The 20,493-nt window shown below is 61.1% G+C and overlaps 1 protein-coding gene across 2 annotated transcripts; it reads right to left on the bottom strand.

Annotated features, from left to right (window-relative positions):
- Positions 1-918: 918 nt before the first annotated feature.
- Positions 919-7,929, bottom strand: HIC1 (HIC ZBTB transcriptional repressor 1). Of its 2 annotated transcripts, none has more exons than XM_038375281.2 (2): positions 7,418-7,929; positions 919-4,997 (listed from the first exon to the last, which is right to left on the bottom strand). In XM_038375281.2, exons 1-2 carry the CDS (start codon positions 7,467-7,469, stop codon positions 3,076-3,078), a joined length of 1,974 nt encoding a protein of 657 aa, XP_038231209.1. In that variant the 5' UTR covers positions 7,470-7,929; the 3' UTR covers positions 919-3,075. The 2 variants fall into 2 exon arrangements, with proteins under 2 accessions (XP_038231209.1, XP_038231210.1); XM_038375282.2 differs by lacking the exon at positions 7,418-7,929 and adding an exon at positions 5,507-5,597.
- Between the last annotated feature and the right edge of the window lie 12,564 nt (positions 7,930-20,493).

The raw sequence follows: 20,493 nt of genomic DNA, 5'->3' as shown, positions 1-20,493 counted from the left end.
GTGCCCACGAGGCCTGGCCCGGCCTCAGGGTGATGGCCATGAGTTGTGTTGCTTTGTTAAGATGTTTTCTTAATAAGTTTTTCCTACCAAATGCTTCTCTGGGCTGACTCTGTCTGTTCTGTTCCCAGCTGAGGTGAGAATCGGGGCTCATGGGCCTGCTGGCCGAGCTGGGCCAGGGAAAAGCTCCAGCCCTGGGAAAGGCTGTCCAGTTTGGGGGCAGAATGGAACCGGGCCCCCCTTTCCCAACCAGGCCAGAAGGCTCCCTAGACACCCAGAAGGAGTTTTGCCATTGACTTCAAAGAGGTCAGCAAGGGCCCATGGTGCCCAGCCAGCCTGCCCTCCTGCAGTGCCCCGGCAGAGCATCTGCCCTGGCGCCCTGCAGCCAGCCCAGAATTTCTGCTTGCACCACAGCGGCCCCACAGTGGTGAATAGTCCATTATCCCCACTCCCCCCCATTCTTCTCCCTGCTGGGGGAGTCTGTCACCCCTCCCAGTTCTGGTTTTCCCCACGGGGGGAGCCTATCATCCCCCCCATGCTGTTCTCCCTGCGGGGGGAGCCTGTCAGCCCCTGGCCCAGTGCTGCACTGCAACAGAAACACCCACCAAAGCCCTGGCTTCGCCTCTCAGGGCTGCCCTTTCCTGCAGCACCCTTGCCCCAAGAGACCCTCACTGGTGCCCCAGGATGGGCCTGGAGTCAGGGGGAAAACTGCATTACAGCCCCTCCCCCAGGCTGCACACCTTAAAGCAGCCACTAGCCCCAGAGCTGGGCTTTGGAGCCACATCCCTCATCATCCTCTGCCCTCCCCAAGCTGGGCCAGCACCTGACTGCCCACTCCCCTGTCCAACCCTAAGGCGCGGAGTTTGCCAGGCCCCAGGGCAGAGGCTAGGCCCATCCTAACCAAAAGAAGGAGCCGGGACCTCAGGTTTAATGTCACTTTATTGCTCATTTGGTTTTGAGTATAGAAAAGGATGGGACAAAACGCCCGTGTACAAATCAGAAGAATATACAAATGGGGAGGGAGACCTGGATCCACACACTGGATATGTCCCCTCCGCCCCTCGTTTTGGTCGCAGCTTCTGCAGCTTTGTCCCTGATAGCTGCAAGGGTGCAGGGCAGCCTGTGTCGGACTCTGGCCTGGGATTCCTGGCCCTAGCCAAGCCCGTAGTTCCCGGGGGAGCCCAAGTTCCTTCACAGCTGGAAAGGGGAGGCAGGGTCAGTGCCTTGAGTCACTGCTAGCCAGAGGCCCCTGAGCCGGGCGGCATGGACATTTGACACTGGGAGCATTTGCACCCAAGCCCCCTTGGAGGAGCAGCCGTTCAGGCTAAAGGCACAGTTGGTTGGAGGCCAGGAGCAGTCACCGTGGGGTGGCCCCCTCGGCCTCGTGTGCAAAGGAGAAAAGACAAAGGCAGGGAAAAGAGCTTCACATTATCCCACAGGCCAGATGGGGGTGGGATGGGACCCAGCCTTGGGTCGCTCAGGGCAGGGCCCTCCCCAACCCCTACAGCTTTGGTGGCTCTGCCTGGACAGAGCAAGGAAGGCCCCAGGCAGGGCTCCAGACTTGGCAGTACCTGGATCTTGTGCCCCATTAACCCAGGAGTGTGGGGAGGATCTGCCACCTCAGTGCAGCCCACTGGGCCCCGAGGGTCAAACTCAGGGTGCTATCATCGGGGAGGGGGGGAGGCGCCTGTGTGCAGTCCTGCAGCACCTGTCTCCTTTGGCCAGCAGGGCAGAGACCTAACCGCTCCCCCCCCCAGTGTCATTGGCCCCTGCACTGCCCACCACGGGCTTCAGCATAAAGCTCTCAGACCCACCCTGGCCTGGACATGGTGGAGTCCTGCTGCCCACGGGTGCCCAGCAAGGCAGGAGCCTGAGCCATTTTGTCTTTGTCACAAGCTCCTGGCCCAGGACTGAGCCTCTGGGGAGCAGAGGAGAGAGGGCCTCCCACCAGAGCTGCTGGGGGATGGGTTGGGGCGTCTTTCCAGGGACACAGCCCTTCGGTACAAGGAGCACAGCGAGGGGAGAGCAGCCTGGCCCCCTGCCCCACACTGACAGCCTGGCTTCACTCCTCTGCCTGCATGCTCTGGGCGCCAGCCCTGGGAGGGGGCAGCTCTCCCCCTGCAACCGAGGAAGGGAGCCCACCCCTGGAAAAGCCCAAGCAGGGTTTTAACAAACTACTCCCATGGCCTCATGCTTCCAGCCCACCTCCCAGCAGATACCCCCAGAGAAACAGCAGCATTCACACCCCCAGCATCATGGTTCCCACTCGTGATCCCAGAGAGTAGAGACTTGGGGGGCAGGGAGAGATGCATCCCAGGGGCTCACTCTATGGCCAGCCAGGCCCCAGATGCATGTGGCCGGGGAAGGGTGGGGGAAACCCTGGAATCGCCTAGGGCAGGAATTCTCCTTGGAGGCAGCTGGGCCTGGCCAGGGTCAGGCAGGACACTGGGACATCCCTGAGTACAGCGAGGGTGCAGGGGCTGGGTCTCCTCCTCGGGTGGTTGCTTTGGTTTCTGCCCAGCTAGTTGGGGTCCAGGAGGATCTTTGGGAGCCAGGCCCGGCAGCAGGAGCTTTGAGCTAGGAGGGCTCAGAGGCGGGCGGGGGAGGTAACTAGTGGGTCATTCTCCCACCCCATCCCCCAGCCAGGCCCAGCTGCAGTCAGAGCTGGGAGAGGAGCTGCCCCAACCTCCAGGGCTCTGCAGCAAGCGGCACGTGCCAGGCCCAGGCTCTGGGCAGGGTTTGCAGGACCAGAGCAGAGATGCCTGCAGAGGCCTTGGAAGATCAAACCCTTCGGTTGTTCCCATTACACCAGGTTGAGACTGAGCAGCTGGAGAGAGCTGCTGCCTGATGCCTTTTGCCAGGGGCTCACCCCACCCCCTGTTCCGGCCTTTCCCCATTGGATGGGGGCTGGAGGAAGAATTCAGCCACTGCACATTTGCAGGGAGAAAAGTTCCCACTCCCCAAATGCTACAGAGAGTCCATCTGGGGAGGGGCCGTGGGTGCTGGGAGACCCTGTGGCCATGTGGCTTTTTTGGCTGTGGCTGGAGTGGGCAGCCCTAGGGTGCCAGGGATGCCCTGTTAGGTGGGTGAATAGCACTCTATGCTCCGGCCACCTTCGCTGTGCAGGTGTGAGGCTGGACCCAGCATCTCGGCCGCCTTCTCCTGGCTCAGCCCCAGGTGCTCGGCTGTGAATCGGGCCAGGGGGTACAGGCTCTCCAGGCCCTTGGGGTCACTGAGGAAGTGCGAGGTGTGCGAGAGCAGCTCAGCCGCCTTCTCCTGCTTAAGGCCCAGCTGGTCGGCCGTGAGCCGCGCCATGGCGAAGACGCTCTCAGGGAAGTCCAGCTTGGACTTGCCGTCAGGCCCGGCCGCGTGCATCTTCATGTGGCTGATGAGGTTGCGCTGTTGGGCAAACTTGCCGCCGCAGACCTGGCACTCGTAGGGCTTCTCGCCCGAGTGGATGCGCATGTGCTCGGTGAGCCGGTACTGCCGGGTGAAGCGCATGCCACAGGCATCACAAGCGAAGGGCTTGAGGCCCAGGTGGCTGCGCATGTGCCGTGTCATGGTGCCGCGCTGCGTGAACTTCTTGCCGCAGATGGTGCAGGGGTAGGGCCGCGTGAGCCAGTGCGTCTTCTCGTGCTGCCGCAGCGTGGCCGGGTCCTTGTAGGCCTTGTCGCAGGAGGAGCAGCGGTAGGGCCGGATGATGTCGCCCAGGCTCTGGCCACCTTTGTCCAGGAAGGGGCCGGCCTGCTCCGAGGCCGCCTTGTGGTACAGCTCCTCCTCGGTGTGGGCCTCCACATGGGCGTTGAGCTGCTCCGAGCTGGGGAAGCCCTTGCCACAGGGGATGCACACGTACAGGTTGTCCCCCAGGCTCTCGGGCTCGTAGGCCAGGTGGTTGCAGTAGGGGCCCAGGGTGCCCCCGGGAGATGGGCCCTCGCTGCTGCCCGTGTCCTCGCTGGTGCTGTTGTCGTTCTCCAGCTCGTTGCTCTCGATGCTGGGATAGCGGGACTGCAGGGGCGACTCGGCCTTCTCCTCCCGCTCAGGCTCTTTCTCCACCTCACACTCCTCCAGGTAGCTGCCCAGGCGCTCGTGCTTCATCCAGCGGTACAGGAAGTCGTGGCCCTCGGCCCGGGCAGGGGGCTCGGCACAGGGCGGGCTGCCACGGAAGCGCTCTGCGGGGTGGATCACGCCTTCACCCACCTGGGGGGGGTCTTTGTAGGCGGAGCTGTGGTTGGCCAGCAGAGAAGCGCTGCCCGGCGGGCTGTCGTGCCCCGGGGGCAGCAAGTGCTCCCTGCTTTCCCCCGGGTGAAGTCTGTCTGTGGGCAGCAGCTGGGAGGAAGGGCTGGTGGGGCTCTTTTTGGAGAGGTCCAGGCCACAGGGCGGAGAGCAGTGCCTCTCGGGTGGGCACAGGCCAGGCTGGTGCAGGGTGGTGCCCTGGGCGGTGGAGGCATAGAGCTCCCCACACTGGGTGCTGAGTGGGTTGAGGGGCTCGCCAGGCTGCATGTCCACAGGCCGGGGGGCACCCGAGTAGCAGGCCTGGATGACAGGGGCGGCCCGCAGCCCCCTGGCCACCTTGCTGTAGGGGCTGTAGCTGCCTCGCAGGTGGCAGTACTTGCCCGACCGCTTCAGCTTCTTCTTGCACAGAGCCACCAAGGCCGGCACCTGCAGGTAGCTGGCGGCGGCCAGCACGGCCCCCAGGCCCGGCTCGCCGGGCTCGCCCTCGCCCAGGCGGCCGGTGTAGATGAAGTCCAGCACCAGGCGGAAGACGCCCGGGCTCACCATCTCGTGGTCCAGGTTGAGCAGGTTGTCGTGCACCACCAGCGACTTCAGGTAGACGCTGCTGGCCGCCAGGATGTTCTTGTGCGCGCGGAACAGCGCGTTCTGCACCACGATGATCACATCGCACAGGAAGCCCTTGGCCCGCTGCGTGTTAAGCTGCAGGAGCAGCTGCCTCGAGTGGCTCGGCACCTCCATGGCCTCCAGCGTGGGGCTGCCCCCGCCACCTGCAAGAGACACACGGTGAGGGGCGCCAGGCTGGCGGCCGGCCCGGCCCGGCGCAGCGCAGCGCGCGGCCTAATGGAGGCCAAACATCCCCGCCCCGCTGCCCGCCGCGCAAGGGCTGAGGAATGCTGCGGCGGGCGCTGCCGGGGAGGGAGCGGGGCGCCGCCGTCCGACCTGCCGCCCCCCGGCGCGCAGCGCCCTGTCCGCAGCCCCCGGGGGGAGCCCCGAGCTGGGCAGCGGGGAACGCGGGCCCCACACGCCCCGTGCCCGCAGGGCCCAGCGAGGGGCTGGCTCCCAGCGCCAGGACCCCCGCCGGCCGCCCCTGCTAGCGCCCGGCCTCGACGCGCCCTTGGCTGCTGTGCTGGGGGGTCTCGGCTTTGGGCTGCAGCCGCGGCAGTTGCGCGCCCGGGGCTGCGCCACTTAGACGGGGCGAGGGCGCCGCGGCCCCGGCCGCCGCGGGAAGGGGAAGCCCCAGCCCCGGGCTGCTGAGCGGCCAGGGCCCAGCCGCTACCTGGGGAGGAGAGGGCGAGTCCTGCCGGGGAGCCGGGCTGCGCCGCCTCGTCTGCGCACTGGCTGCTGCGCTGCCTTGTGCCACCCCTTATATCGGGGCTTCTCTGCGCGGCCGGGCGGGGGAGGGGGGAAGCCCCTGCAGGCGCTGGGGGAAGGTGACATCACTCCCACCGCTGCCAGCGCCGCCTGCGAGCCCCAGCCCCACCTGAGCGGGGGGCGGAGGGGCCAGGCCACCTGCTGCTCCCCGGCGGGCCCCCTCTGCCCCCTTCCTGCCTTACACGCACCCGCTGACCTGCAGCGGCCCCTCCCCAGCGCCCGCCCGCGGGCCGGGGGAAGACCCGCTCTGGTTCTGATCCCAAACCCGACGAGCGGGGCCCGGGCTCAAGGGCCAGCCCCGCGGGCCAGGGGTGCTTGGGGGGCAGGAGCCCCTCGCCTTCCTGCCCCTCTTTCTCCCGCCTCCCTGGCGCGCCCCACTTCGAGCCGCTAGCGGCGCTTTTGGCACCAGGAGGCCCAAAACCCAGCGAAGGAGCCGGGTCGGGCTTCCCCAAAGCGCCCCAGCGGAGCGGGGCCCCTTTCCCCGGGCCCGGGCCCAGGCCCAGGCCCAGGCCGGGACAGGCCGCGCTGCGCAGGGGGCACCCCGGAGAGCCAGAGGAAGGCGCTGCTGCCCTGGGAGCGGGATGGCCGGAGCCCTAGACCTGGGCTGGGCCGGGCCGGGCCGGACCGCAGCGAGCTGGGCCCCCGGCTGGCGCAGTTGCTGTGGCAGGGAGAGCGAGGCGGCGGCTCCCCTGGGAGGCGAAGGAGCTGTGGGTGTGCCAGGGCCAACTGGACTCGGGCAGTGCGAGCCCGAGGGCGGGGAAGGGCCGGGCTGGAGCCGAGACCCGCCGGGACAGCCAAACTTCGCCATTTTACAGCATCTTTGGGCAGAGGCGCTGGAACAACGTTGGACGGGGCCCTGAGAGCCATTAAACCCCGAACAGGATGGAAACCGCTGCCCCAGCAGCCCAAGTTCCAGCTCCTCTGTCTCTGGGGCGGGAGCGGGGCCTGGGGGCGAGGAAAAGGGGCTAGACGAGAGAGACCTGCCTAGGGGCGAGTCCCCGCCCGCAGGGAGCCCCGGCCCGACTCAGCCGCGGCGGGATCCTCTCTCTGTCCGCGGGGATCGGTTCCTTCCTGCAGCCCCGCCTGGGGAAGACCCAGGCCGGCTCTGCTGATCACGAGCGGGAGTCGCCAGCGGGACTCCCGTCCAGGGGATTGTGGGGGAGCCGCGAGCACCGAGGGCAGGGCCTGGCGCCCACCTAGGGCGAGGACCCCTGGGAGCCCCTGCCGGCTCTGGGATCAGAGACACGCAGGGGGGCCAGCGCTGGCTCCCCGGGTCCTGGCCCTCATCTCCCATCCCGGGGTCCGGCTGCGGCTCCTGCAGGCTGGAACAGTGTGTCTAGGGCGGGTGCTGAGAGCCAGGGAACCAAACGCTAACCCTGGGTATGATGGAGCCACTTCAAGCCGGGGGGGTGGGGGTGGCAGCGCCCCCAGCACCCGAGTTCCAGCAGCTCCGGCCGTTCTGCCACCCCCCTCCAGCAGGGACCGACCCTTCCTCCTCTGGTCTCCGAGCCTGGCGCCCCGCGAGCGGCCCCGGCCTCAGGGCTGCGCTCCCCGCTCCCTGCAAAGCGCCCGCTGCCTCGGGCTGCGGCTCAGCCCCCCAGGGCGCCGCCTGCCCGGCTTTCTGCGTTCGCGTCCCGGGAGGGACCCAGCCGTGCCCCCGCGCCGCCCCTTCCCCAGGTCTGTGCTGTGCTACAGGATGGCTGGGGGGGGGGGCGCCCCGGCCAGGTGCGCGCCCGCCCGGCGTTGGGGGCCCGGGCAGAAGCCCCTGGCACAGGCGCCCTCCCGCCCCGTCCCGTCCCGTCCCGTCCCGCGGTACCTGGGGGCTCCGTCGCTTCCGCCAGCCAGCCGAGGTCTCTGCGGACTCTCATATCCCCTGAGCGGCCGCCTCAGCCCCTGGGTCCCCGGCGTGCGCTGCCCGCCGCCAGCCGGCGCCTCCGGCCCATGCCAGCTCCACGGACTTCGCTGCCAAGGCGCTGCCTCCCTCGGCGGTCGCTGCGCCCTGCGTGCCAGGCCCGGCGGCCGCTCCGGGGCGCGGCGCGGGAGGCAGCGTGTGCCGCCGGCGCACGGCTAGGCGCAAAGGTAAAGCCCGGGCTGCGAACTCCCCCTGACCCCGGCCTGAACTCCGCTCAGCGCCAGCGCCTGTTAAAGGGACAGCAGCTGATTTCCTCCTCCCCTCCGCTCCCCGGGCGGGGCCGGGCGAGCGGGCCCCGGCAGCAGGGGGAGGAGCGGGGCCCTGGACGGCTCCCCACGGAGCTGGCCCGGGGACCCCTGCCTGCGGCGGGAAGGAAAAGCCCCGCTTGTCTCCGGGACCGGCCTGCCCGGATCCCGCTTCGCAAGCGTCTGCCCGGCGTGGGGAATTTAATTGCTTCGTCCGCCTGCGGGTGGGGGCCGGCCCCAGGGCGCTGGGCTGGGAGGGGCCCGCTGGGAAGGTGAAAGTATCAGCTCCAGGTCCGCGCACGGCTCCCCGGCGGCCTCTTCCCCTCCAGCTCCGACTGCCGCAGAGGGAGAGCGCGCAAGCGAGCCCTGGGGCCCGGCTCCCGTCCCGGATGCCTGGGTGAGTCTATCGCGGGCCGGGGAGCGGCGGGTTCCCCCTGATTTCCTGCTCCCGGCGCGGGGCACTTCCAGCTGCGGAGAAACTCCGCGCAGCGCCCCAGGGGATGGGCCCGAAGGGCGCGGGGGGGCGAGTCCCGCGGGGGGACGGCGGCGGCTGCTCTCCCGGCTCAGCAGCCCCCTCCCAGCCCAGCCGACGGGGCCCTGCACCAGCACCTGCCTTGGGCTCATCTCTTAGGCCAGGTGTAGCGGTTCTCCGCCGGGCGCTCGCTCGCCTCTCGGCCGGGCCTGCTCCTGCTGCCATCTAGTGTCCCTCGCCCCGCTCCCGCGCCGCTCCGGCTCGCTCGCCGCCCCTGCAGCGTCCGCGCTGCTCGGCGGCTCCTCCCCGCGCAGGTGCGCGCCCCTGGCACCGGGGGAAGGCGACTGGGAGGACGGGGTCGCTGTCAGCACAGGTGGGCTCAGTAGGGGCCGGCAGCTCCCAGCCCGGCCCGGGGTGGCGGGGGCGGCTTCCCCTCTGGGGCGAGGAAGTTCTGTGGTTCGCGGGGTGCAGGAGAGTCTCAGCTCGGGAGCTGTGGGGAGAGTTTGGCGGGGCCCGGGTGCTCCTGCAGCGCGAACGGAGCCTGGGGCGCGGAATGAATCGGAGCCGGGAGCAGAGCGCTGGCTCAGGCGGGGCAGGGCAGGGACCCTGCGGGAGGGACGAGGGAAGCCGGGGCGCTCGGGACGGGGAAGGCCGCTGGTGCAGGGCTGGAGACTGACAGCCAGACCCTCGGCGCGGAGCTGCCGCCGCGGGTCTGGAGCCCTCACAGAGAGCCCGGCCCAGGCCTTGCCAGCCCCCAGTGAGCAGGACCCAGCGAGAAAAGCCGGCGGGAGCCCCGGAACTGTCCCGCTCAGCCTTCAGCCCTTGTGCTCGGCGGCTCCCGGCCAGGCACGCGGCCCCTCCGGGCTATAGCCTGGTGGGGCCTCATCTCCGAGCCTGGGCAAGGGAAGCCCCTGGCCCGTGGGCAGCAGGAGCGCCCGACGGGCGGACGGGGCGCGCCTGCCACAAACCGGGCTCCCGGGACCCGCCTGCGGCCTTCCCTGGCACTTGTTACTTGTGCGGACACTTCCCCCGGCCCCGTGCGCGGAGCGGGCACAGCGGAGTTGGGGGGACCCCAATAGCTGTCCGGGGATTTCACAACAGCCCCGGCGCCGGGCGCATCGGGCACCGGTTAGTGTGTTACGTCGGGGGGGGGGGCGATTATTGAAAATGAAATTTGTTGTTTTTTGGGGAGTTACCACGTGACTTACACTGGCCAATCGATCATGAAATGCGACACCCAAATACGGCAAATAAAGGAAGGAAAAGCATCCACAGTGCTGGGACCAAGCACGGGAAAGGCGGGCAAAGACCGTGCGGGCCGGGGTTTGGCTCTGCGGGAAAATCCCCAGTCCAGGTTCCCCCAACCCAGCTCCCCCGAACCTCGTGATTCAGCTGCTGCTGATCCAGCTCCCCCCAGTCCAGCTCCGGGCAATCCCCTGGATCCTGCTCCCCAGAGGACCTTGTTTCTTTCTTTTTTAAATGTCTTTGTCTCGATGGAAAATCCTTCCCTTGGGAAAATGTTCCCACCTCTGGCAGGGCCCGCTCGATCCGCGTCCCGCTGCGAGTCCCCGGCAGACTGTCAGAAGGGGACGGGGTCAGCTGCAAGGGGACAGATGCAGAAGTTCTTGGTGCAGACCTTGGCTGGCAGGGAGCAAGCCCCAGGGGCCCGTCGCGAGCCCCCTCTGGCCCCATGTACGGGCACAGGGGACCACACACAGCAGGGATAGCGATAGTAACCATGCCAACGAAGGGTTTCCCCCAGGCTGGCAGGTGGCCCCCAGCTGTGACCAGCTCAACGCGTGCTTGGCCTACAGCGCACACGGCACTGTGGGTAACAATATGCCTGTATGGCCTCAGACACTTCTTCCCCCTCCCCCTCAGGTACCGTGGGGCAACCGCCCAGATTTTCCCAGCATGCACCGGCAGGCCCAGCTGGGTGGGCTGGTAGGTGTGACACACTATGTGGCTGACACATCACCCTGTTGTGAAATAAACAAGCTGCAGTGCAGTCCAGCTCAGTGCTGTTTGCATGTGGCTGGCCAAGGGTGTTATGAGCCAGTTGTGCTTGTGGCATAGACAGGCCCAGAGTGAATGGCCATGTTGCAGTGACAAGTGGCCATGGACACTCTCTCTATTCAGAGCCCATTCCAAGAGCAGACTGAGACTTAGAGTTTAGGGGCCCAGGGCAGAGTGAGTGGAGGAGAGTCCAGAGAGGGTCAGAGCTCCTGTCACTTATACTCTCCTCTGGCTTCTGTGCACAGGAGTGAAAACATCTCCCATCCGCTTAGACAAATGCCCATGTAGCAGCATGTGACACTCAGGTCTTTACACTTCACCTTTGCATTTGGCTCACTAAATGGCAGGGGGTCTAAGCTGGTTTAATTAATTCACATGTCAAAGGTCTGGAAGAGAGGAGCTGAGCAAGAAAAGCAGTAATTGCCGGGGGGGGGGATGACAACACACGGGACTGTGTATGTGGCTGTCATGGAATGTCGGGGAGTCAGGGCCCTGCACCCTGCAATTCACCATGACTCTCAGCCATCCAGTAAAACAGAAGGTTTATTGGATGACAGGAACACAGTCCCAAACAGAGCTTGTTGGTACAACCAGGACCCCTCAGACAGGTCCTTCTGTGGAGCAGGGAGCATAGACCCCAGCCTTGGGGTTCCCTCCATTTCCCCTGTCCACTCCCAACTCAAAACCCCCTCCAGCCAACTCCCCCAGCCTCCCCCTGGCTCCTCCTCCAGCCTTTGTCCAGCTTCCCGGGCAAAAGGTGTCACCTGGCCCCAACTCCCCTCCTAGCTCAGGTTACAGGCTCAGGTATCATCCCTGCAGTGAAGCCCCCTCTGCTATCCCATCCCCCATGCAGACAATCCCAGTGAAACTCCCCTGCTGCACCCCCAGTTCAATCTGGCTCCCTCTCTGCTGCATCACAGTGGGCACCCCAACTTTAATGTGACAGAGGCATGCCCCGGCAGCCATATGATGCCTGTGTCTGCCCCGCTCCTTGGTACATCACCAATGGCAGGGTCAGTGTGGTGTTTGCTGAAAATAGCGAAGTAGCTGTTTGTGATGGTGATTGGCAGAGGATTCCATGGTGTCCTTCAGGAGAGATGTAAAAGGTAGAATATTACAGCCGGCCAGAAGTGTTGGGGATGAAGCATCACTGGGGACGAAGCATCACCCACCATGGGATGGGCCTCATTTAACTCAATCAAGAGTGAGAACAAGCAACATCTTTGGGCCCAGATAGGCTCTGTGTTTACAGTCAGGACACTGGGGCATCAACAAAAGCAAAAGAACCCCAAGACAAGACACTATGACCTTCAGGTCTTCTTCGGAGTCCCTGGGTCCCAGGCTAGAGTCCCCCATCCTGTAAGTACAGCCTCCGTTCTTTGTTCCCAGGTGTGTACATTTACATTTAGCCATGTTAAAATCTGCATTGTTTGCTTGCAGCCAGCTTACCAAATGATCCAGATCACTTTGTCCTCTTCATTACTTACCATGCTCCCAATTTTTATGTCATCTGCAAACTTGATCAGTGATGATTTTGTTTTCTTCCAGGTCATTGATAAAAATGTTAATTAGTGTAAGTCCTAGAACCAATTCCTGTGATACCCCAGTAGAAACTCACCTGATCAATGATGATTCCCCTTTACAGTTATGTTTTGAGACCTATCAGTCAGCCAGTTTTTAATCCATGTAATGTGTGCCATGTTAATTTGATATCTTTCTAGTTTTGTAACCAAAATGATGTGTGGTACCAAGTCAAATGTGGTATGGAAGTCTACATATATTACATCAATACTGTTATCTTTATCAACCAAATTTGTAATCTCATTTAAAAATACATATGTCAAGTTAGGTTGACAGTATCTGTTTTCCATATGCCTGTGTTGAATGGCCTTAATTACATTATCCTCCTTAATTCCTCAATCCCATCAGAGCCATTCCATTACTTTGTCTGGGATCGATGTCAGACGGACAGACATGTATAAGCTGGGTCATCTCATTTCCCCTGTTAAATATTGACACAACAGGAGCTTTCTTCCTTCTTCCTGAACTTCCCCAGTGTTTCAAGACTTACTGAAAATAAATAGTAACCGTAAAGCGAGATACTCAGCCAGCTCTTTTAAAACTCTTCAATGCAAGTTAGGAGGATCTGCTGATTTTTAAAATGTCTGCCTTTAGTAGCTGCTGTTTAATATCCATCGGCAAGTAAGTTCTAAGGGGGAGGATTTCCACTGCCTTCCACATCCCCTCTAGCTTTGTAGTTTTTCAATGGCCTTACAGTGGCTCAGGATTAAGCTGAACATTAGGATGCATGTTTGGAAGGCTTAGTGGGACACAAACTTTTGGTTTAATGTAGAGGCTGAAAGACTTGGGTGAGCAAACTTCAGAGCTTGCTGGCTACTCCCCTGGTTATAGACAGTCAGCTGCTTTAGCAGGGCTGGTCAGTTCATCAGGAGACTTGGTAGAGCTGTTCTCCAGTCTGCAGCGTAAACGTCTTTATATGCTAGTCAGACTCCAGCCCATAATGAATGGGCTGAAATCAAATGCCAGGGGACATACCCAGCCCTCATTAATGGGAGTTCTGATAAGACAGGCTTGAACGCCCCAGGGAAAATTCCAAATCCAGACATCAATCTGTTACACACTGACAGAAACATTCAGGTCCGGACACGGTGCCTGTGCATAATACCCTGCAGGTAGCTGGGCCTTCCCTGCATGGAGACAAGGTTCTGTGAGTTAGAGATCTGAGCCTTGGCTTAAACACTTCCAACTGTGACTCTCCCAGAGCAGCCATGCGACTGTATCCTCCTGCCTCTGCCAGCCAAATGGGTTCGTGTAATAATTACAGCCCTGCGAGGAGATGGGGGGAGGGGAGATTGTTGTGTGTTTTCCACAATGTATAATCTTTCATCTGATTAGTGCACTCTAACTTCACATTAAGGGAATTCCTGTTGGATTCTGACACCACGGTGCTGAGGAGGAAGAGGACATTAAATGTAAGCGAGCAGTGACTGTTTGGAGCTTGAGAAAGCAATTAGGGAAAACCTCAAGCAGATTCTTCCAAATTAAGCTGATTTTGGAAAGAAGGAATCCCCTATAATTAGCTCTACAGCTTCCCAGCAGCCCAGCCCCTTCCATGTGCCATGAAGCCATGAGGATAGTTTCATGAGCAAAATATGTCTGCAGTGGCTTCTTTGAACGTTTTTCAGCTCTAACACATTTCAGGCTGAATTCATTTCCGTTTGGCAAAGGCCTAAAGCCTCAGTATGGAGACTCCCAGCTTCTCCTATTAGCTTTTCTATGGACCAGTGGTTTGGATCTACTCTGGAGCCCCAAGGAACAGGGCTCTGTGTCACCCCCGGAGTGCACCTCCCGAGGATGTGACAGACGCTTAGCACCACCTGCTGGTACCATCAGGGCTGGGAGTCTCACACCAGAATTGGGAAGGGTGGGGAACACAGGCATGGGAAGGGTGGCACAGCACAATTCCTGGAAGCCTCCTCAGGCCTGAGACACTGGGCTAGCTGATGTCAGGGTCTCCTCTCTGGATGCTCTTTCCCTAGCGCAGTTCTTTGGTCCCCTGGCTGTGGGCCTGACGCAGCCCATGGGAACTCATCCCCCTGCAATGCCTTTATCTGGTTCTTAACAATGATGGGGAGCTGGTACCTTGTGGGCTCTCCAGAGCTCTGTGGGGGCAAGATCCCAGACATGTATTCTCTGAGACCCCACTGACTCTTGATATAAAAGAGTTGGTGGGATGGAGAAGTGGAACTCTTCTGCTTTGGGCTGGGGCTGGGCATAGTTGCCAGCGTTCTTCAGAGCGTCTAAAGCCAGCAGGGACCACTGTGATCATCTTGTCTCAGCTCCTGCATCGCCCAGGCCAGAGAACACCACCCAGCAACTCCTGCATTGACTAGAACTTCCACCTGAGCCAGAGCTGAGCTTTTAGAGAACGACACCCCATCTGGATTGAAAGACTCCACCCCTGGGTGAATTGGGGGGTGGTCCAGTGCCAGTCTAGTGCTTAGCCTGTAAGTCTCATTCTGCCTTTGTGTGCCAGGTTGAAGAGCCCTCTACTATCCAAGATCTAGTTACAGCCCTCTTGGCCTTCACTGCCAGCCAGGCAGGACCTTGCTACTGCCCATTTACACACATGGGGAAGAGACCGAGAGGGAGTCGCCTACAGACATCCCTGCCAGAGCTCAGATTGGGCCCAGGAGTCCCTCATTCTAGCCTGGGGCTTGCAGCGTCTCACCCAGCTATGGGGCCAGCCAGGCCCTGCTGGCTGTAGAGCAGTTAGATGGCCCGTGGCTATGAGCAGGTTTGTGCTAGCCCTAGTGCATCCCTTGCGGATGCAGGTGGCTGTTCCTTCCATGGCTGTGAATTGGTCTGGGGCACCCATCACAAGGAGGCACCCCGGGCTTGGCTTTCCTCCAGCCTCAGAGTTTAGTCTCTTAGGACCCAGGTTGTTGGGGAGAGGCCAGGGCCAGGGGGCGATTCCTGTAAGTGCTGCCGGGGAGCTGGTGGGAGTGGCCAGAGCAGGGGTGAGGGTGATGTGGGGTGGGTGGGATTGGGTTCACACTGATGGGGGTCAGGCCTGGGGAGGTTTGGGATAGAGTTAGTGGGGGCCTGGGGTCACAGGCAGGGGGAAGGGCAGAGCATCATGGGTGGTGATTTACAGCCATACCATGTGGACATGTCCCAGGAGCACCGGGATTGTGCAATGCCAATCAGTGGGGCAGGCCCAAGGCCTGGTTAGTTTCAGGGAAGTGGGTGGAGGGTCACCTGGCTTCTCACTTCTACTTTTCCGGTTCCTGCTCCCCCCCAGAACTGGCTGCTAGGCAGAGGCCCAGAGATGTCTCTGGGTGACATCTCCTTGGGGGTGGGAGGGGCTCTCCGGCCAACGGGACTTGGTGGTTGCCTCTCATTTCTGACTTTCACTTCCCCTTTCTCACAGCCGGGAGCCTCTTGCACAAGCCCGAGGCCACATGTGCTCCAGCTGGGTGTGGGGGAAAGTACACGTCAGCTTCTGTCCTGGCTCATGGTGAAAATGCCCCAACAAACCTGCTGAGGAGAGAGCCATGAAATAACAAATTGGGTGTTCGTTAGAGCACTGCCTACCGACGCCCCCATCCCGTCCCCCCACAGGAACGGGCACACTCATATGCACACACGTGTGCTCACACCTGCATGCTCACTCATACTGTGTACATGCACATGCTCACTTCCTGCCTACACTCACATGTTTGCTCACATCCAGTCTTTTGTTCAGGAGCCCCCGTCCCTCCCCCACGCAGACCCTCAGGCCCTGGCTGGGAAGAGAGCTTGGCTGGCGGCAGTTTCCTCTGCACCCCGGCATCCTGCTATCCCTGACTTCTCTGTTGGGGTTTTGGGGTGAACCACATGCTGTGGGCCTGTTTACATTTAGGTTTTACTCTGCCCTGTAATCTGCTGCTGGTTCCTTCACACAGCATGTCCCAAGCACTGTGCACAGCTGTATATCCCAGGCAGGCTGGCCATGTGCCCACCCTGCTCCCATGTTTAATATGAGAGTGGGACCCTGGCATGCAGGCCTGCTGATGGCAACATTGCTCACAGCTGAGCAGCTGGAAAGGAGGGCACTGGGGGTGCGAACTTGGGCACAAAGGGAGCTGGCTTCCTTTAAATGCAGTCTGGCCCCTCCCCAAGAACAGAGACACAGGCTCGCTCCAGGCTCCACTGCTGTTCATGTGGAATGGCTGCTCTGCTGAGACACAAACACCTGTGTGGCCTTTGTACCACACCAGGGTAAGAACTGACACCTGCCAAATCCCTGGGGGAGAAAATGCTCCATGTGTGAGAGAATGAGAATTGTTCAGGTTCCTGGCCAGGTGCAGAGTGTGTGTGTGTGTGTCTGTGGGTGTGTGTCTGCAGGTGTGTGTCTGTGTGCGTCTGCATGTGTGTCTGTGTGTGTGTCTGCAGGTGCGTGTCTGCGTGCGTGTCTGCGTGTGTCTGTGTGCATCTGCAAGTGCGTGTCTGTGTGTGTGTCTGCAGGTGTGTGTCTGTGGGTGTGTATCTGTGCACATGTGTTTGTGCATGCAGACATGGAAGCCAGGGACTGACATCTATCCCCCCGTCACACATGCTTTTACATACATTCATCCTTGACCAGGAGCTGACTCCTCCCATCTCTCAGGGTTCTGATGTTTAGATATTGGAAATAAACCTGTCTCTGTTTGTTCTAACAGAACTGGGGGTGACACAAAGGGGACCTGGCCTATAGGCTGGGCTCTCTAGCTATTAGGCCAGTCTTGCTGGATCAGAACCATCAGCACTGCTGTCCAGTGTATGGGAGCAAGATTGACTCTGGAGACGAGTCTGTCCAGCCCCATGCGCCCAAGCTCTGTGTGCATGAATCTGCGTGAGATCCCTGCTGTGCAATGCAGTGAACGCAGAATGGACGATGCACTGGTAATCTCAGGTCTCGCTTCGTGTGTGGGCACACCACATGCATAAAAACAAGCTCCTTTCTCCACTGGTCTCTGCCCAGCCCTGCCCCCTTAGTCACCCCAAAGGATGGCATGCCCCTGGCCAGGGCTTAGCATCAGGCTGAGAAAGGTCATGCCTGCCTGCAGCTGCTGGCTGTACAGCAGCCTGCCTCACTGGGATCCCTGCTGGGTCCTGCGAGCTGGGAGAACATGACCTGCTCGTTACAGAGAGACTCGGTATAATCCCAGCTCCCTGGGCACTAATTTCCCCCTTTTTCCTGTTCAATTAATGGCTGGAAATGGTTTGGATTCTGGCAGTGGGTTCTGGACGTTGTTGTGAGGAATGGCTCCCGCGGGCTCCGTCCGGGTAATTTATAGGCTGTGCTGCATAAATCAGCCCAATGAGAAGCTCCGAGACAGCTGCCTCCCCTGAGGCCTAGGGAGGCACCCACTGCTGCCTGGGTACCTGGTGAGTGACAGGACAGCGTCCCTGAGCTGGGCTCAGCCTCCTCCCAGGGGGCAAGAGAGCCTCAGAGATCAAACAGGCAGGGTGGGGGCGGAGAAGCAACTCAGTGCTCAGCCTTTCTCACTCCTTTCCAGCTTCCCTCATAGCTCTCAGCTGTCAGTGGAGGGGAGGGGGAGTGGGAGGAGAGGCTGGGACAGGTAACGGTTGGTGTCAGAAATGGAGATTTCACAGGGCATCCTAGACCCAGCCAGCCCCTCTCCCTGGGCTTTGCTTTAACTCACTGCTGGCCCGCGTTGGGCCCCTGCACTAAGCTCATTTCTTGACCACACAGAGCCACGAGTGGGTGCCTGGGGCCCTTGGACAGAGTTGGCATAGAGTCCACATCCAGCAAAGGGCTAGCAGGTGGGGTGTGTCCTGTCACAGCTCGAAGGAGGGCCACAGTCATGCCCAGCACACACATGGCAAAGGGATACTCCCCACAAGGCCTGGGAGCAGAGGAAAGTCCCCTCCTGGCCCTCTGGGGAGAACAGCACTTAAAACTACTCAGATTGGGAAGGTTTGCTCTTATGCTGGGTTGGGAGCAGAGATTAAGGGTCAGGCTCCCCTATGTCTCACTCCCCCGTGGGACTGGCAGAGATACTCTGGGCTGGCTCTGATGCCCTGAGACCCAGCCATAATGATGCTGAGCTCTCTCAAGGCCTGTGAGAGCTGCATGTGGGTCCACAGGTGGGTCCAGGCTGTTCTCCCCAGAGGGGGATGTGACTTGCTGATGTCAGCCAGTGACTCAGGGGCAGAGCTGGGACTGGAACCCAGGTGCAGCCCTGGCCCCAACCCCAGCCTCCCGAGAGCAGCCCCGATGCTGGGAGCCCAGTGCCGGGGTGAGGTGGCACAAGGGAGAGGCTGACTCCAGCTGTGAGGTTGCCAGCGAGGTTGGGTGTGCTGGAGACAGCAAATGGCTGTGAACAGGAGTGTGCAGGAAGGGGGCACTTTCGCCTCAATGTGGTGAGCAGATTGGAAACAGTTCTGGTTAAGTCATTGGCTCTTTTGGGAGGTCTGAGCTGGAGATTCTCCTGTCTGTGCCCCCTCCCCATGATTAATCAAAATGCAGCAAATTAGCCCAGATGCTGGGAGATTCGGTTCAAATCCAGCTGTGGTTTGGATCTCGCTCGCATGCCTGGCTTCATGTGGGACCTGGGCTTTTGGACAGGATGCAGCCCCCTGGTCTCCAAAGGGCCCTGTTTCCGAGATCAGCCGCTCCCTAAAGCCCACACACATGTGTTCAATTAAGCAGCACTTTGGCCAGCCGAGCTGCATAAGTCACTGCGCGGAATGAGGCTGGAGCCCCTGGTGGCAGCTCGCAGTTAATTTTCCTGGCGTTGCTGTGCCACGCCAGCGCACGGAGCAGCCCCAAGCGTGGCTTTAACCCTTTCGTAGCTGCCATGGGCCTGGGCTGCTCCACTGCACTTAGCTGCCTCCCTGAGAACTGTCTGGATGGAGCAATGCAGAGTTCCCAGCGTTGGTGCCTGAGCTGCAGCCCACATGGCTGCCACACTAATACGCCCTGCTCCCAGTGCGCACTTCCTTGGCCATGTTCCCGGAGACTCCAGCCACAATCTGCCACATGGCAGCACAGTGCAGAGTCATGCCAGGCCGTACCACATAGACACCACTTTCCAGGGCAGAAGCCTGGGGAAAGGAGGGAGGGGTGAATGGCTCGGACTAGGTCCCCACTGCGCCTGTGTGCTGTAAAGCCCAGAGGTTGCCTCTCAATACTCCTCCATGGCCAGTGCCTTCTCCGCAGCCAGAGCCGACCCTCCCCCCAGCCCATACCCCATCCGGGGCTGCCCACTGAGGTGTCGGGGCTCAGGCCTGAGCAGCACATTCTGTAGGGCCAGCTTTGCTCTCCCAATGGAAACCCTAACACACAGGATAACTGAAGAAAGACCAGATCTGTGGGAGTGTCTCAGGGGAGGGGAATTGGGCTCATATAAATAATTTTTTTCCACCTCCCGCCCTGCCCTGGGAGCAGCTGGGGCTGGGGAGAGGCACATGTTAATAGCTGTGATTCTCCTTAACTCTGAGAGGCCAGCTGGCTGGTGAATCAGAAAGAGAATGAGTCTGAATGTGAGGGAGCTGGAGCTGTGAGCGTGAGCACAGGGGGTTATGTTTTCCAGCCAGAAAGAGTAAGCAGCTGCATTCAGTGAGGATAACCCTTATTTCATAGTGAGAGGACAACAGAGCAAGAAGGAATGAAACAAAGTCTCAGTGGGAGAGCATGGTGTGGCCTCCCATGTGACAGTCTGCACTGACCTCAACACAACATGGCTGCCCGTCTCGGTGGCCTTAGAGATTTAAAGGTGCAGTGTACAGAAAGTAGAGGCCCAAGAATCACACAGCTAAAGATAGCAGAGATGAGTAAAGACCAGTCAGCAGCAAAGCAGTGAGTCTGGCGTGAGTGACTTGCACGCTGGGGGACACGAGCAAGGCTCTGTGTGCTGCGGGGCGTGAGCAGACTGTGCTCAAATTGGCAGGTTTGCTGGGGAGCAGGGCATGCTGCTGAACTCACTGGGCAGGCCTAGCTGCTAGCTACCAAGGCAATGGACACCTTGTAAATCCCAAAGATTAGCTAGGGTAGTGCAGCCGTGGTGCAGATCGGACCCCACAGGCCCCAGCATGAAAGGGGTAAAACGGCACCTGCTGGGACGGCATTGCCCATCCACAGCTGCCTGCCCTGACTGGCCAGGAGAGGCAGCAGAACAGGTTGAGCGGCCACCGCACTTTTCAGTTCCAGTGCCAGGTTGGGCCCCGTGACCTTTTGGCCCTGGTGCCAACTGGCCCGGACTCCCGTGACAGGGGGAGTTCCAGACCCAGCCAGAGGACATCTGCTCCCCCAAACCAGAGACACCTGTGGCCATCCCAGCCCAACCCTGCCTGGTGGGTGGGGCAGCCGCAAGGAGGGGGCGCCAGGGTCAGGCAGCTCACAGGGAATGGTTGTGTCCTGAGCAAGTCTGAATTCCGGAGGAGCTGCTGGTGCTGTGTGTATTGCACCCGCAGGGGCTGCAGTGTTGTGAATCTGCCCCCCATCGCCTCCGTGACTTGTGGGAGCTGTTCACTGCACTGCTGGGCCTTCCTCATGGCCAGCCCAGAGGGAGAGTGCTCACCCTGCCCCTTCTTGGGGGCCCCATATCTGACATCTCATCCAGGAGGCCATGCCCCTGCCCAGCTGGGCCTAGGCCAACAGACACAAGCCAACAACCATCATGCTCCCCACGAGCAGCTCCCAATCCAGGTACACGCAAACACTCACAAATATCCAC

This window comes from Dermochelys coriacea, chromosome 17, assembly GCF_009764565.3.
Source record: "Dermochelys coriacea isolate rDerCor1 chromosome 17, rDerCor1.pri.v4, whole genome shotgun sequence".
NCBI classification, from domain to species: domain Eukaryota; kingdom Metazoa; phylum Chordata; order Testudines; family Dermochelyidae; genus Dermochelys; species Dermochelys coriacea.
The sequence above is the reverse complement of the archived record's forward strand: the minus strand, read 5'-3'. Positions and strand labels throughout refer to the sequence as shown.

Excerpts from the sequence above, each read along its gene's own strand:
- HIC1 (XM_038375281.2), bottom strand. The coding sequence starts at position 7,469 with ATGAGAGTCCGCAGAGACCTCGGCTGGCTGGCGGAAGCGACGGAGCCC. Across the intron at positions 4,998-7,417 it reads GGAAGCGACGGAGCCCCCAG|GTGGCGGGGGCAGCCCCACG; the intron begins GTACCGCGGGAC and ends TGTCTCTTGCAG.